The following is a 15,213-nucleotide window of genomic DNA, read 5'->3' on the forward strand; positions in this document are numbered from 1 at the left end:
CCTCATTTTCGCAGTGGAGGAGATGATCAAGCTAAACCCCCAAAAAGGACGACCGTTGACTCAAGTGGAAATCTGTACTGTGGAATACATTGCTACTTCTACCCTGCCTCAAACAGAACAGCAGAGAAAGAGACAGAGAAAGCCTGTGACTAGGTTGTTGCTGTTTTTGTTTTGTTTTTTTGTTCCCTCTGGAAACGCTGCACTAGACTGGATCATATAAGACATCTGTAAATAGTCAATCCTGTATTCCAGACCAACATGTCTACAAAATCCCTGAAAATACACCCACATATTAAAATCCCCTACATATAAAAGACCCCTTTCAGATGGCCTCTTGAGCGGTCAGACTGTAGTCGGAGAGCACTTTGCATAATCGTGAATGGATCTGTCTAGAAAGTCATTTTTCTTGGGATATCATAGCTTTAAGGGGTACAGACACAGTTCTTAAGTTATACAGCACCTATGAACCTTGAGCAGGTCTCTACCCCCACACAGGTCCATTCACAGAGACCGTGTATATTTGGGAGATGACTCCCACACCTCCATGTGGCTGGGATGCACTAATTTCTCTGGCCTGCTGCACGACAGTCCATATTATTGTGCAAAGTCGATATTAACAGTGTGTGTGGTACTCCAGCAAACACTTTCTTTTAAAAAAGTTTGTAGATTTTGTATTCCTACCCCTCCACTCCATTTTTTTTCGAATATAAATCTATGTAACTGAAAGTTAGAAATCTTATTTACAGGAAACTTCTTTTTTGGATTACAAGCAGCTAGTGAACAAACAAACAAAAGAAAAAATGTCACCTCTGAACTTTTAACAGCTTGTCTTTGTCTGTTTTCGTGTTGAAATAAATAGAACATTTGGTAGAATCAAAACTTTGTTTTTTGATATATAATTTGTAGTTACTTTGTATATAATTTATATATAATATATATATATATATATATAATATATATATATATATATATATATATATATATATATATATAATTATATAAAAAAGAAATCTTCCAGGGAGTGTGGTAAGCCTGGACTGGTCAAACCAAGTCACTATTTTCAACGTTGCTGTTTCTCCATTTGGAAAAAAAAGATTCCTCATCATCTTGACCACAATGGATACTTCCTGCACGTATGTTTCAGACTCAATCTGCCAATCTGGTTACAGCGCATTGCCTTCAGTGCAGCCGCCCCCCGCTGTGTAGCGGAACTCCTGCAGGTTCGACACTCCGTGGAAATGGACGAAAGCCCCCGCCACCACCAAGATGTGAAACAGCTGATGGGAATGGAACTGCGAGGAGAAGAAAAACAGAGAAGGACATAAGCAAACATATAATCATGAAGCTGCCAACACTGACTGTATAAGCAAACGGAGAATAGCTCTTTTTATTTCTCCATTCAATCCCCAAAATGTGCCTTACTAATTAGTCTTAAAACACTGCCGTTATTTCATATATTCTATTATTTACACCTATACCTATAACTAGGGGTTGATTCGAAAGAACAACGCTAGTTGATGACCCTGTTTTATGGGATATGTGCAGGCCTGACCAGTATCAGTTACTGAAGCACAATAATGTGGAATAAGTCAAGTTGATTTTTGTTCCTTAACCAGCAGAAATAAAAAGGCCAATACAGTGCTCACTGTGGGCCCCCCATATAGATCAGCAACTCCAGTGCAAGCAGGTTTCAAACAAAAAGGCTCCTGACCGCAGGACACGCTGCACTCTACACTTCAGTGCTTTTACTTGAGAAGATCACTGGGGATCTTCCGTGCGATTAATAAATCCACAGCTGTTCCTGGCAACACTCATTGATTAATTAAACATCCCTAATTACAAAAGTATTTGGAGAGATATCCACTCACTCATGGCCAGAACTTACCCCCTCCTCCCATCACCCCCCCCAATCACTTCTAGGGTTTATAAAGAAGCATGAGAGAACAAGGTCATATTCTTAGCAGTGTGAACAAGGCACACTGTCCTATGTGTTTACAGCCCTGTGTGTACTGTTGAAGGTTTGGTTTATTGTGTTCTTGATTGGTTCTGCCTTTCAGACGAGATGTATCAGAATATAGACAGCCCCCATGTCCACTATCTGATCTTACCATTGCTCAGAAACCCCTCACATTTCTGTTTCTGAAAATATACATTATGAAATCAAGCAAATGGCAAGATAAGACAGAGCTGAAAACATTTCCATGAGAGTGTTACTGCAATGGCAAACCCCTGCTATTGCAGTGGCCACAGCAAGGTATTTCACAGCAGCACATTTCAAAGGGCATGTTCAGGGCTCCCAGCTGGAAACGGACTTGGAATTGCAGAATCAGACAAAGCAGCATTTGTTATGTCTTAACAGTTCCATGTAAACAGTGGAAAAGTAAAACGCTCACACACCCAGTAGAGAAATACCTTGCACGCTGCATTTTTTGTGTTTTAGTTTACATTTTATTGCTCAGCTTACTTCATCTTCTGGCCTTGGACTCATTCCCATTCCTAGATAATTTAACCCCTTGCTTTTGACCAATGTTATTATTTCTTAGGGGGTCAAGAAGAGCTACTTCCTTGTAGTGGCCCCTGGGCAACGTCTCTGATGGCAAAAAGCTCTTCAAATCGAACTTACCATGCAATGCTTAAGCAAAGCAATGTTGGGCTTGGTTAGTACTTGGATGGGAGATCACCTGGGAATACTGGGAGTGCTGCAGGCTGCATGTTAAGCTCATACGAATATATATATATATATATATATATATATATATATATATATATATATATATATATATATATATATATATATATAATTTATTAAATGAAATCTCAAATATTAATCGTAATCCCCACTAGAGAAAGTAGAAAGATGATATTTAGTTACAGGTTAAAACATCATCGACTGGCATTTTAAAGTGATTCATTTTAAACACATCGACTGGCATTTTAAAGTGATATATTTGAGAATGTCTGGTATTTGTGATTGCCTGCTTCGAAACACTATATTGTGCACTATATTCTGGTAAACATGACATTTCTTGTGACAGGTATCACGTCAGTATTGGGTCATTCAGAGAGTTGTTTCCTTTATTTATGGTTGATTTTACTTCACACAAACAACTTATGATGCAAGGTGAAGTTACGTCTGCAGACAAGAAGAGATACTCACACTGAGTGCAAGTCTTAAGGTGGTAAAATGGCGATTTTGGTGACCTTGGATCTAATTTTTCTCCATTAGGGAGATGACTTTGACAACAATTTTATTATTGCTTTGAAACTGGCCATTAGAAAGCAAAATGATTAATAAAATAACAACCACTCCCCGGGTTCACTTGAAGTGGAATGATCTTATTGTTACAATTCTAGTAACCTTAGTGTGAGCTAAGAGAACCATGGGATTGTGAGTTTATAAGTAGCTGTCACTCATTCAATGCCAGCAGGCCTCAGAACATGTGCAATTCCTAAATGGCAAATCCAAGCCAGACCTGGAGTATACAAGGAATGGGCAGCTGCATTTCGAGCATGTCAGATCCAGCTGCCATGAATGGAAGAAATGTCCATTCAAATAGTAACACTAATAATAAAAAAATATATAATACTCATGACTATGGCATGAGCTCACCGCCTTGCTTTGTCAATGTTTCCACTTGTTCAAAATAGAAAAGTGAATTAGCCCAGTTTACCTAAAAGCCAGCCCTCCCTACGTGAATATTCAGGTTCAGTGACCCCGCTCCTGAGTCATAGGCTACTGGCTGTGTCTGTAGCCCAGGCCTCAGGTTCATGCAGAGCCCCGACTTCTGGGTTCAATCAGCAGGCCTGAAAATAGACGGTCTCCTTAATAAGATACAGTAGCGCTTCCGTTTCCCTAGGGTCACTACTCAAGCCATGACAGGTAATGCTTTTCAACATGCTGCCAAAGAGATAACCAGCCCTAAAATACACGCTTTAAAAGAAAGGGCTTACCGTCCCATCATTGGGGACTACAGCATTTACTCCTGTCATTCAGTTTCCAGCTCATGAGTGGTGGGTTTGCAAACAGTAAAGGGCTGTTTGCAGAAAGCACAGAGCTTTCAGGACTTACATGCACTGAGTAAAAATAGTACTTGGTCAGTTTAAAAATGTTTAATCTCTAATTTATTCTTTCAGTTCTTTTTTTTTTTTTCCTGAATTTGAGCAGCAACTCGCATATAATATGCCCTTGATGTGTGCAATATTGCCCAATATAGAACCAAGGCAGGGTGCCATGCCCCAGCCCATATATTTCTAATGTAGTTAGAGAAGAGAAATAGAAACTTACCCAGATGTCACACTTTCCAGGGAAGTACCTCTCGGGGATGCGGGCAGCGTACAAACAGGCTCCGGTGATGTAGAGTGTTGCCATGAGGAAGAGCCAGCCCATCTGGCCCATGGTGGTAGCCCTCAGGAAACCCTCCGAGATCATGAAGTGAAAAGTGGGTACCACACCGCTCAGCCCCAGACCCACAAACACACCTGTAAGGAACACCAGGCAACAGTTAGTGCATTCACAGGGATCTCACTCTCACTCCAGCAGATGTTGCTGTAAGGTTTATAGAATTCACTCCTTTCAAACTCAATCAAAACAAAACTATAGAAGCTTATTTGTCTAGAAGGAACATTTAAGCTTTCTGCCTATACATAATGGAACTCATCTGGACAAATACTGAAACAACTAGTAGTTTGCTAAGTTTTCAGTCAACTTTTTCAATCTACCCAAACCTGTTTTGACATGGTTTTGCTTTAACATTCAAATGTTTCTTATAAACTAGTTGTGTGAAGTTGGCTTGTGTGTAAGGCTTTAGGAACCACTACTTTGAGGAGACTTTGATAAAGCACAGGTTCCTCAGGATTATTTTTTATTTCGCAATAAAACAAAAGTAAAAAAAAAAAAAAAAAAAACAACACTATGAACAAAACATATGCATTAGCGTTTACGACCTCAGTATGTGTCAGACATTTGTTACTAGTATGTTCTTCACAGCTGTCTATGCCAAAAACAGAAATTAACAAAAGCCAAAGGAAACCACAGTAACTTAGTCTAATCAACAGCTGATGACCATGCATGTTTTTTGGTACCTGCTTTTAAAACACTAAACAGTTTATATAAAAAATATATATATATATCTATATATATATATATATATATATATTATATATATATATATATATATATATATATATATAATCTCCATATTTTTATATTCCTTTAAAATTATAAAATTCAACAAGACAACACTATTATCTAACAAACTAATCCTTTAAATATGAAGGGTTTCATTTTTAGTCTGTTACCGATGTCCAGTTTACAGTGTTTGAGGTGGCTGTTTCAGTTTTATTTTTTTACGAAATATGATACAATCGCATATTTAACAGGAAATTACAACTAGATTACATTCAGGTTTGAAAATAAGTGGTCCTTTAATTCTCACAAAAAAAAAAAAAAAAAAAAAAAGACTATATATTTATATCTTGGTCATAAAAGACTTGAAACTTAAGTTCACAATGGCCATGACAATGGAGCTTGTTTATGACCAATAACCATTTAGTCCCATAAAACTATAAACTAGCTCAAGGTGTGCTTGTGATTGAGAATACAGAAATCAAGCAACAAGCATTGAGAAAATTGTGCCACGGCAGGTTTTGTGTGCATGCAAAAGAGCTGTGTAACTCAGCAAGCCCCACATGGTGAGAACAAGCCTGAAGGTGGTAAAAATGCCCATTTGGAGAAGAGTTTACACCAGTTTTTTTTATCAATATGTGGGATGACCTTGTCAAATAACACTAGTATCACATATAAGCTGGTTTCAAGGGATTTAAAACTAAACAGAATAATTACTATTAAGAATTTGAATCGTTTTAGTGTTTTCTGTATACTGTAGGAATTGTATTGGGGTCCACCCCATTTGACCCCTAAGGTTGTCTGTATTTGTAGTTTATTTACATATGCACTGCACAGGGAGTCTCCATTATAAAACTACAATGCACTGTGCTTCAGGCACCCCTACCGTTTTCATGCTGGATTGCCATTGTTATTGTTTGTTTGCCTTTGTGAATTACTTTATTCCTCTAATGTCAGATGACTTCAGTGTGGAAGTACACATTACAATACAGTTGCAGCTGGCATATGCTTAAGGTTGTGAGGTATTTAAATTAACCACGTGCACTTAATGCACACTTTGTCTAGTTTTCTGTGTTAATAAAGAAAACAACAAATATCCCTGGCTTGTTACACATCTATTGATCAGGCCGATTAATGTGTTGACTCCTAAGAGGGCCAATGTTAAAAACCCATCAGAGGGGTATAATATACAGCTTTTTATTGCAAGCATATTTTAATTGGGTGTTAGGCAGCAAACTCCAGTGCCAGGCACCAGAGCTGTTTCCGATAATAGCACCATAAATGTCGACTGGGAAGATCTGGAGCACAACATAAAATTGCCTCTATAAAAAGGGTCATAGCTTGATGACCCTAGCACGTTTATCTGTGGCCTATTAGCTAATCCACAACAATAAAATAAAGTTTCAGGTTCCAGAGAAGGCAATGGTGGGAAAATTAAAATGCTACTCTAAACTGTTTCCTACAGATAAATCATTTCTCAGACCTAAAACTGCAGAACAGTGCACCCACATTTGTCTATATGCAAGTAGCCAGGAACACGGTCCCCATTTAATGCATATTGTAGAGATGCTTCACAAGGGCCAAATTAAACCAGAAATGTGGGTTGTGAGAACAAGAACAAACCACCCCCGAGGGCATAATCTAGGGCAGCGGTTTTCAAACTGGGGTATGCATACCCTGGGGGTACTCGAGTGCTCCTCAAGGGGTACGCGAGATAAATCCTGTAATGATGGACAACGGATTTTTATTTATTTATTTATTACCACATTGTAGTACTTTGCGACTTAGCAATCGAATTAACAATGTTGAACCTCCTTTCAAATAAAACCACAGAAGGACTGGTGTTACCTTTCTGTTGGGCAAGGTTAACTATAAACACCCAAACGGCTGCTGACAGTGAGTCAGCGTTGAGCGCACACATGGCTAAATTACATATTTAAATAGCAGGGTAGAGGTTCTGCAGTCTGTAGGCTAAAAAGAAAAAAAAATCATTGTACGATGTTGCTGCTTTTAAAAATGTGTAGAATTTACTAGGTATGTCTACTTTTTGGAGTTTAAATGTTCAGTGTTCGTAGTTTAGTTTAATCAGTTCAGTGTGTTTTATCTAAGTTTATGTTTTTAAATAACAGTATTATTGAGTTTAGCAGGCAGCTATGCTGCCCTACTTAGGCAGTGAAGCCATGTTGACATATTTGTATTCCGCTGTCACCAGAACAATGCCTACCAAGTTTGAAGTCTGTTGGTCAGACGGTTTTCAAATAAAAGCAGTCTGCAGTTAAGGGAGTGTTTCAGTGAAATTTGTGGCAGCCAATGTACTATGGAACTGTATCACAGCAACTTCTGCTTTGCAAGCAGGTTTGGATGGTGACAATATATGCCAAGTGTCAGATCAATTACTTCAACGGTTCCAAAGAAGATGATTTTGTGAGGTTCCAAGAAGAAATGCATCGTATGGCCATTTTGGTTTAACACTAGTTTCTTAAAAGTCAGTTGTATTGCTACAGTTTCAAGGATGATGCTTGTGAAGTTTGGAGTTAAATCAGGTGGCCATCTTGATTTATAAAACAAAACCATTTTGACATATTTGTATTCCATTGTTACTGGGACAATAAATACAAAGTTTGGAGTTTGTTGGACAAATGGCGTTCAAATAGCAGTTTGCTGTTAGGGTGCGTTTCGCTAAAGTTTGTGGCAGCCATTTCGACATTAAAATTTATCAAAGCAAACTTGATGCGGGTTTGAATGCTGAAGATATATGCCAAGTTTCAGATCAATCACTTCACCGGTTCCCAAGAAGAAGATTTCGAAAGTTTTTATCGAAAAATGCGTCACGGTACCAATTGCAAGGACACAGCAGCAAAATTTTTTCAGCATCTGACAGCCAATGTATCCAGCTTGTTAGCTGCCAAGTCAGAACCTGATCAGTCACACAGGTTCAAAGCAGCAGCAGTTTTGGGAAGAAAAAATAAATAAAAAATCTTAATAGGCTTCCTAGCTTTTGGCTTGGAAGTCTAAACAAATAAAAAATAAAAAAAAACACCTTAACAATAACAATAGACTTCTCAGCCTTTGGCTTGGAAGCCTAATAATAAATCAATCCCTAACTCCTGGATTGGGAAGTGTCTGAAATTGGATTCCCTACTCCAGACCTATTGGGTGTGTTCATATCATATAGCGAGTGCCCATCAACAAGCTGTCTGGAAGCTGATTAACATGACTGCACTAAACATGAACATGTAAGCATTTTACTAAAAGTCATTTTTGACTGCATGATATAAATGTCACCTTTCTACTTTAATCAAATTTAATTTTTGGAAATATTCATTTCAAAACAATGTGCTTACTCAGGCTGGATTCGATACAGCACAAGCCACACATAGCATTTTAAATGTCCAGCTCAAGTGTTAAACCATAACATTCGAGTTAAATAAATAAAAATTTATTTTAAAAAAAGACATATTTAATGTGTTATTCAATATTCACATAGTTCTGCATTCTACCAGATTTTTTTTGTTTTTTAAAAAAGATGCAAGTATTTGTAAATTTTAAATAGTTTTTATGCAAAATGCCCAGTCTGTTTTCTCTCTACACTTCTGCGTTTGTTGGAAGAAACGCAAGACTTTTGTTGAGAATTGCTTTCTGATTTTTGCTTTAAATTAGAACCCTAGTTTTGTTTTCAAAAGCATAACCTGTTTTTGGACTCGTTTGGCCACTTATTGGTCTGGATTCTGAAATAATTTTGCATAGCATTTTTAGTTTTAATTGTATTTTGTTTAAATTACTTTAACAGCAGTTCTTCATGAACAGTAATTGGCTGAACTCTAGCCCCTCCTCCTTCCCTGTGCCTTCTGAGCCTGCAAATCGAGTCCTGTTTATTTTTATTTTTTTAATGACTCACTTAAATTTTTTTGTAACTTGAAGTCCTATTCATTCAAATTCACAAATACAAAATAATATACCCTTGTCTAGGGGCTGCACTGTTTACTAATCAGGATGTAGTTTTACTGAAATAAGTGATAAAAAGCAGGCACATCCATCACATTGGTAGGTAAGCACTTTAAAAAAAATATACTGTGTGTGTGTATATATATATATATATATATATATATATATATATATATATATATATATATATATATATATATATAGACACACACACAGTTAACATCAGTAAGTACTTAAGCCTAGTAATAAGAAAATACAACTTTTTTTTTGTTTTCATAGGTATATTATGACCCTATCTGAGATGGGGGTACACGGTAGACTATTTTTTGGAAAGGGGTACAGGGCCTAAAGTTTGAAAACCACTGGTCTAGGGGTTGGAATGGTTTGTCAACATAATGTAAAATGGATATGTAAAAACGATTTGTATCAGATATGTAACAATGCTAACTAATGTGGCAGTAAAAAGCAAAAGAGTGTTGTTAGATTTTGCCCTTTTCATAAAACTGCTAATATATCAAAACATTTTTCAGCCCGCAGCATCATATTTTCAGAGTGGTGGTGGCCGCAGAATTGAAAACTCAAGTTCATAGGATCATTAAAAAACATGGTTCCTGGTCTGAAATGATTTATACACTGCTGTATCATGTATCATTTTAAAAGCTTATAACCTGTAGAATAATGTTTGTTTGACATTTCTTTATCAGTTCCATTCAAAAGCCAGCTTGCCCTTCAAGCTGTTGAGCTGATGCAGTGCTTTGAAGAATGCACTGTGTCAGCTATAGGCCAGATTATGATTTACTAGGACGCAGGAGGAGTCTCTCTAGATATACTGAGGCACACTGGAAACATGGACGGCCAGAGAGAGAGCACGGATTCTATATCACAGTGGCACTGGAACAAACACTACAGAAAACTTAGTACTTACTGCTGCTGCTTTATAATGTGCACTGATTGAGGTTTGACAAAAGCCCAGAGGCAGTGCATAAATGTGGCAAAGGACATACATATGCCTAGATATCCTCCTCAGACCCTTATCAATTTAAAATGGACATTGGTATTTTATTATAAACCACATACACACACAGAGGAGGTTTTTGCATTGATACGATTAAAAAGTGTAGGCAGCATGCATTCTTGTACCCAAGAATAACTCATTAAAATTAATTGAAAAAGCTGGTTTGATACAATACAGCAATAGCCATTAATGGGATGACGCAATACAGTTATAGTAACGTGGCTTTTAATGTTTGCAGTGTTTAAGATTGAGAGAGTGATGACTACAAAACACAGTATTAACTGGAGTTATGCCCTATAGTGGAAAAGTGTTTCCCTTAGTGTTGAGGAAAAAAGTGACAGACTTTTGGAGGTCACTTTTGTTGGTCATGTAACCTTGCATTAGTGATGTCAGTTTATTTCTTCATGTTTAATAAAAGGTTGTGTGTGTGTGTGTGTGTGTGTGTGTGTGTGTGTGTGTGTGTGTGTTCTAAACAGTTCCACAGTATTCTGCAGCGCTTTAGGTAAAGATGCATTGTCCTTCCCCCCCTGCTGTTAAAACTTACCCGCTCTGACCCCCCGGTACTGGGGTGTGGCAAAGAAATCACACTGAGACACCACAATGGCAGAGATGCCGAGCACACAGATGACCATCAGATAGATGACGCAGGGCTGTGGGGAGCAGTAGAAGGAGTAATAGAGCCAGGGAACGAAGCTCCCCATGATCAGGAAAGCGATGCCCGAGTAGTCTAGTCTGAAAAACACGTTTTACAAAGTTAGAGTGTAACACTGTGCTACAGCTTATTCTTTAATGGTTATGGTATAGTTCCAATTGTATAAACATTTAAAAAAAAAAATCAAGGGATATATAGTCATTATGAAAAGAAACATAGTAATTCAATTTAGATAACTATTTCGACACTACATCTGCAAACAATGTGATTGTATGTCATAAAATAAGGAAACTGATAAAGGATTCTCTTAATTTCTTTGTGTTGTCACAATGGAAAACAATTTCTAACAGAAATTAAGGATGAAATACCTTGTCACCCAGGGGTGAACACACCTAAACCAGTGTTATAAGAAGAGGACCTAAAACTTATTTTACGAATAAAAACAATGACAAAGACTTCTAGTTGAGAAGTTTCGTTTGGTATTACAGCATGCCACTGAATATAGGCTATGAAGTCATATGATGATTGAAATCTTCCTTGCTATGAATGGTGGCAGTTTTAAGCAGTTAGTGGAATAACACAAAGTCTTCAGCTTCTATTACCTCTGGGGATTTTTCCATAATCCTACTGCTCATACTTTTGGTGTCTCCAATTATTTTTCTCTTCCCAAAAGCTGCCATTTATCGGGAAATATGCTGCATTACAGTTGACTTATCCAAAAGGCTGATTTACACTGTTAGCCCCAAGGTAGGTATTTTTGGTGCTGTTGGGCAAGTGCTTACTTGGAAAAGACACGGGAGACCCCTTCTGAGTGGCAGTACACTGTGTGGAAGAGCCAGGAGAAGGACAGGCAGAGGATGGCTCCCAGGAAGAACATACCAATCGCCACCTTCTCCTGGACGGGCGCCACGAAGGACATGTTGGGCCGGAACATGTAGAAGATGCCCAGGCACAAGAAGAACAGGCAACCTGGCGACAGGGGGGAGACGAGGGCTTAATACGACACATCACGCATTCTGGCAGCATCATCATCAGTAAACTACTGCTACTATAAGTAAACTACTTTTATATGTAATCTGAACTCAAAACATAACCATATCAGAGATGTCCAACCTTTCTGGCTAAAAGAGCCATTCCATTTACAACAGTGATTTTGCTACCTCATGTTTTGTTTACACAAGTCAATTTTGATTCAATTTGACTGCATTACCAGCCCACGTTAAATCATCCTGTACAGAACTCGTCACATTCCACAAAAAGTAGACTGCTATACTTTCTGTAGGTGTGTTCTCTCGAATGAGCCGTGCTGTCAATGTCAGCTTATGGCATTAATAAACAAATTGCCCAATTTCATTTGCGAAATAAATCAGTTGACAAACTGATAGCCTAACTGTGTTTGCGATATAACCACAGTTGATAAACAGATACATTGTATCTGCATTTGTAGTTTTATCGAATCGACATCACTCACTATAAATAAAAACAGTCCCCACCAGTAACTTACCATTTGGTTCAATTGCTGTCAGCAGACTGTTGCTGAAAGTTTTGATCTGTGTGAAAGTGACTCTACTGTCTAATTAATGCTTGTGGATGTGGAATGGCTTCTTTTTTTAAATGAACTCCTCTGTGCGAGACTGCCTGCTTCAAGCTACTGCTCAAAGAACAGTTTAACTTGGGGCAGGAATACAGGCTATGACCAAAGACTAAAGGTTGACCCTGCAGTCTTGTCAAACAAAAAAACTTTAATGAAATACTTCAAAAGAGCCATACTGCGGAGCACAAAGAGCCATTGTACAACGCTCAACTTAAAAATAATATTTCATAGTGATAATGATATAGAAGTAATGGTAATTAAATGTCAAAAAGTACATATTGAAATGCCTTTTTATAGCGGCCTCCAACTGGCTTTCAGCTTGTGCAATCGGATATATCCAATGTCTTTAGTGTCATTCCTGAAATTCATGTGGGGCTATGACCTGTTCTAGACACATTTTGAGGATGTGCATGTGGCTCCTATGCATTTCACTGATTGCAGCTAGACATCTTGAGTGAAAAATATTTATTAACAAAGTTATTAATTGGAAGCAGATCAAATGTATTCTTTAGTGGTGTATTTTAAATATTACAGTTTAAAAATAATAACTAATATCTTCAAACACAAGAAAAATGGGGGATCAGTGATAATGATGCCAGGAAGGTACAATGAAAGAAAAATTAATTTTAAAGGATTGTTTCTAAAGGACATGTAAAGGAAATAGGTTTTACAACAGGTATTGCCTATATTTGCCAACATGTCTAACCAAACACTACAGTGCTTTTTGCACATAAACTAAATAGGTAGTAAAAAAAAAAAAAAGTTATATATTAATGTCTAGTCCTCACTTAATAAAACTGAATTAGTAGTTTCAGTCTTAAGAGGATACCGTAATGCTGTCTGATATCTTAAAATTGCCTCTGTGACTAATTTTAAAAAGGGGACACTTACATTTCATCAAAACAGGTGAAAGTCAAGGACTAAGCAACTAAAGACTAATCCTCATGTCCAATTATAAATAAACTGACACAGCAGGATTCCGTTTCAGTGATACTAGAGATAGGGTTTGAGTAGCAGTAAGAAAAGTCAAGCCGTTGATTGGATTGCGAGTCCCCAGTTCTGACAGCAGCAGGCAGTGGTTGTGCAACACCGAGAGACACCAACAGGAGCACTCGGCTGATCCAGCAGGGTGCAAGCATTTCAATGAAGGGAAGCACCTTCCGCTTATCGGAATTCTTAGCAAAAAACTTACTGTGAACAGCTTCTTGGCCTTTTGTTTCAGAATAGCTTGTTACCAAAACTATGTTATTGTGGGTTTAAGTACTAAATAAAATAGTTCTCAAATTTGCTGAAAAAGCTTTTAGGGAAGACCTAGTTACATATAATAAAAACAAGTTGCTAAATTGTTCACTTTTTATTTTAAGTTATTTCATTTTTCGTGAAGAATAATAAAGTTACAGTATAAAAATAAACAAAAAACCACACACCTCTAGCTACATACAAAAATCACAAAAACATTAATTTACAGGTTATTACCCAGATAAACCAAACAAACAAGAAAGTGTATACAAAAGGATTTCTCCCAATTATGCAACTTTTATATGATATACAATATTTAAATGTATAAAAAAAGAAAAGAACTCCAGTGATGCACAAACACACTAAAAAAGGTGTAGAAGTGGCTGTAAAGCATCGTAAGCGGAGCTGCTAGAAGAGCATACTGCTGCTGCTGCTTAACCCTCATCCTCTGAGTACTGACTCCTCATTATGTTGAGTTGGTATGGATCGTGGATGCCAGCCCTCCCCAGCACAGCAGACAGGCCTGATAAAGGCAGATACGGCTCAGTGAGCCGGTAAATTGAAAGGGTGCAAAGGAAGCTCATTATGATGTTCTGGCTGCAGGAGTGTAACAGAGTTGAGAACATCCTAGTTTGACCCTATAAAGGACAGATACGAATGCAGGTATTCTATAGCTTGTTCACAGATGCAGCTAACTCCAACGTACTGTACATACAGTACAATATAAAGCAGTGGTCTTCAAACAGGTGTGCCTCTGACTGAATACTGACAGCAGTATTGGAACTAAAGCAATTACAATCTAGTTTTGCTCTCAATTTCTGCTTTTTCTACCATTTGATAAAACTGTATTCCAAAGTAATTTTATTTTACTTTTTGCAATAATATATGTCGTAAAACCTATAAAAAATACATGTGACTGGGCAAAAAACTTGAGTCCCACTAGCAGAGGAACTACGTGGCATGCTAGTGGCAATACAATATCATTGGAAAAAGTTTTAGTAATGAGACCACACAAAAGGTGGCCTTGTGTTGATTAGACAGTGATCTGATGACACAATGAAATTGCTATAGGAGAAAATTCAAGCTCGTATAAACTGTACTAAAAGAACTGCACCTTCTCCAGCTTTTAGTACTCCTTTTATTTATTAACGGTACTGCTGAACAGAGTCAAACTACTACAGTGGAGTAACCCATATAAAAAATTTTTTAAAAAAAGGTCTCCAGCATAACCACTGATGGACTAAAAAAACTTTTTTGAAATTTTCGAAAAAAAAAAAAAAAAACACATATATATATCTATATTATATATATATATATATATAATATATAATATATATATCGGTGTATACATGTGTACACACGGCACGCAAGAGTTTTCATAAGGGGGGGGACCTGAAACGCATTGTAAAAATACAATGTTGTTGGACCTTAATTTTACCTAAATTAATCTCAAAAACGGTGATTAGTTGTGTTTTGAGGTATTACAGGTTCACTTTTTATTTTAGATATTTTACAATATCAAAATTAATGTTTATGTTTGTTTTTATTGACTAACGAATTCATAAGTGGGGGAACTATTAGTTATAAACCATCTCCTTTGGAAACCGTCGTTAATATCGGTTAATCAGCATGAGTCTATTTGG

General features: G+C 37.3%; 1 protein-coding gene across 2 annotated transcripts in view; it reads right to left on the minus strand.

Moving 5' to 3' along the window:
* Positions 1–987: 987 nt before the first annotated feature.
* The window catches only part of LOC121319536 (adiponectin receptor protein 2-like), a 47,333-nt gene continuing 33,107 nt past the window's right edge, over positions 988–15,213 (minus strand). For both annotated transcript variants that reach the window (XM_041257059.1, XM_041257060.1), the window contains exons 5-8: positions 11,520–11,706; positions 10,630–10,817; positions 4,286–4,479; positions 988–1,292 (exon numbers count right to left, since the gene is read on the minus strand). In XM_041257059.1, the coding sequence (XP_041112993.1) occupies positions 1,164–1,292; positions 4,286–4,479; positions 10,630–10,817; positions 11,520–11,706 (698 nt within the window). In that variant the 3' untranslated portion in view covers positions 988–1,163. The remainder of the gene's footprint in view (positions 1,293–4,285; positions 4,480–10,629; positions 10,818–11,519; positions 11,707–15,213) is intronic.

This window comes from Polyodon spathula, chromosome 8 (genome assembly GCF_017654505.1).
Source record: "Polyodon spathula isolate WHYD16114869_AA chromosome 8, ASM1765450v1, whole genome shotgun sequence".
NCBI classification, from domain to species: Eukaryota; Metazoa; Chordata; class Actinopteri; order Acipenseriformes; family Polyodontidae; genus Polyodon; species Polyodon spathula.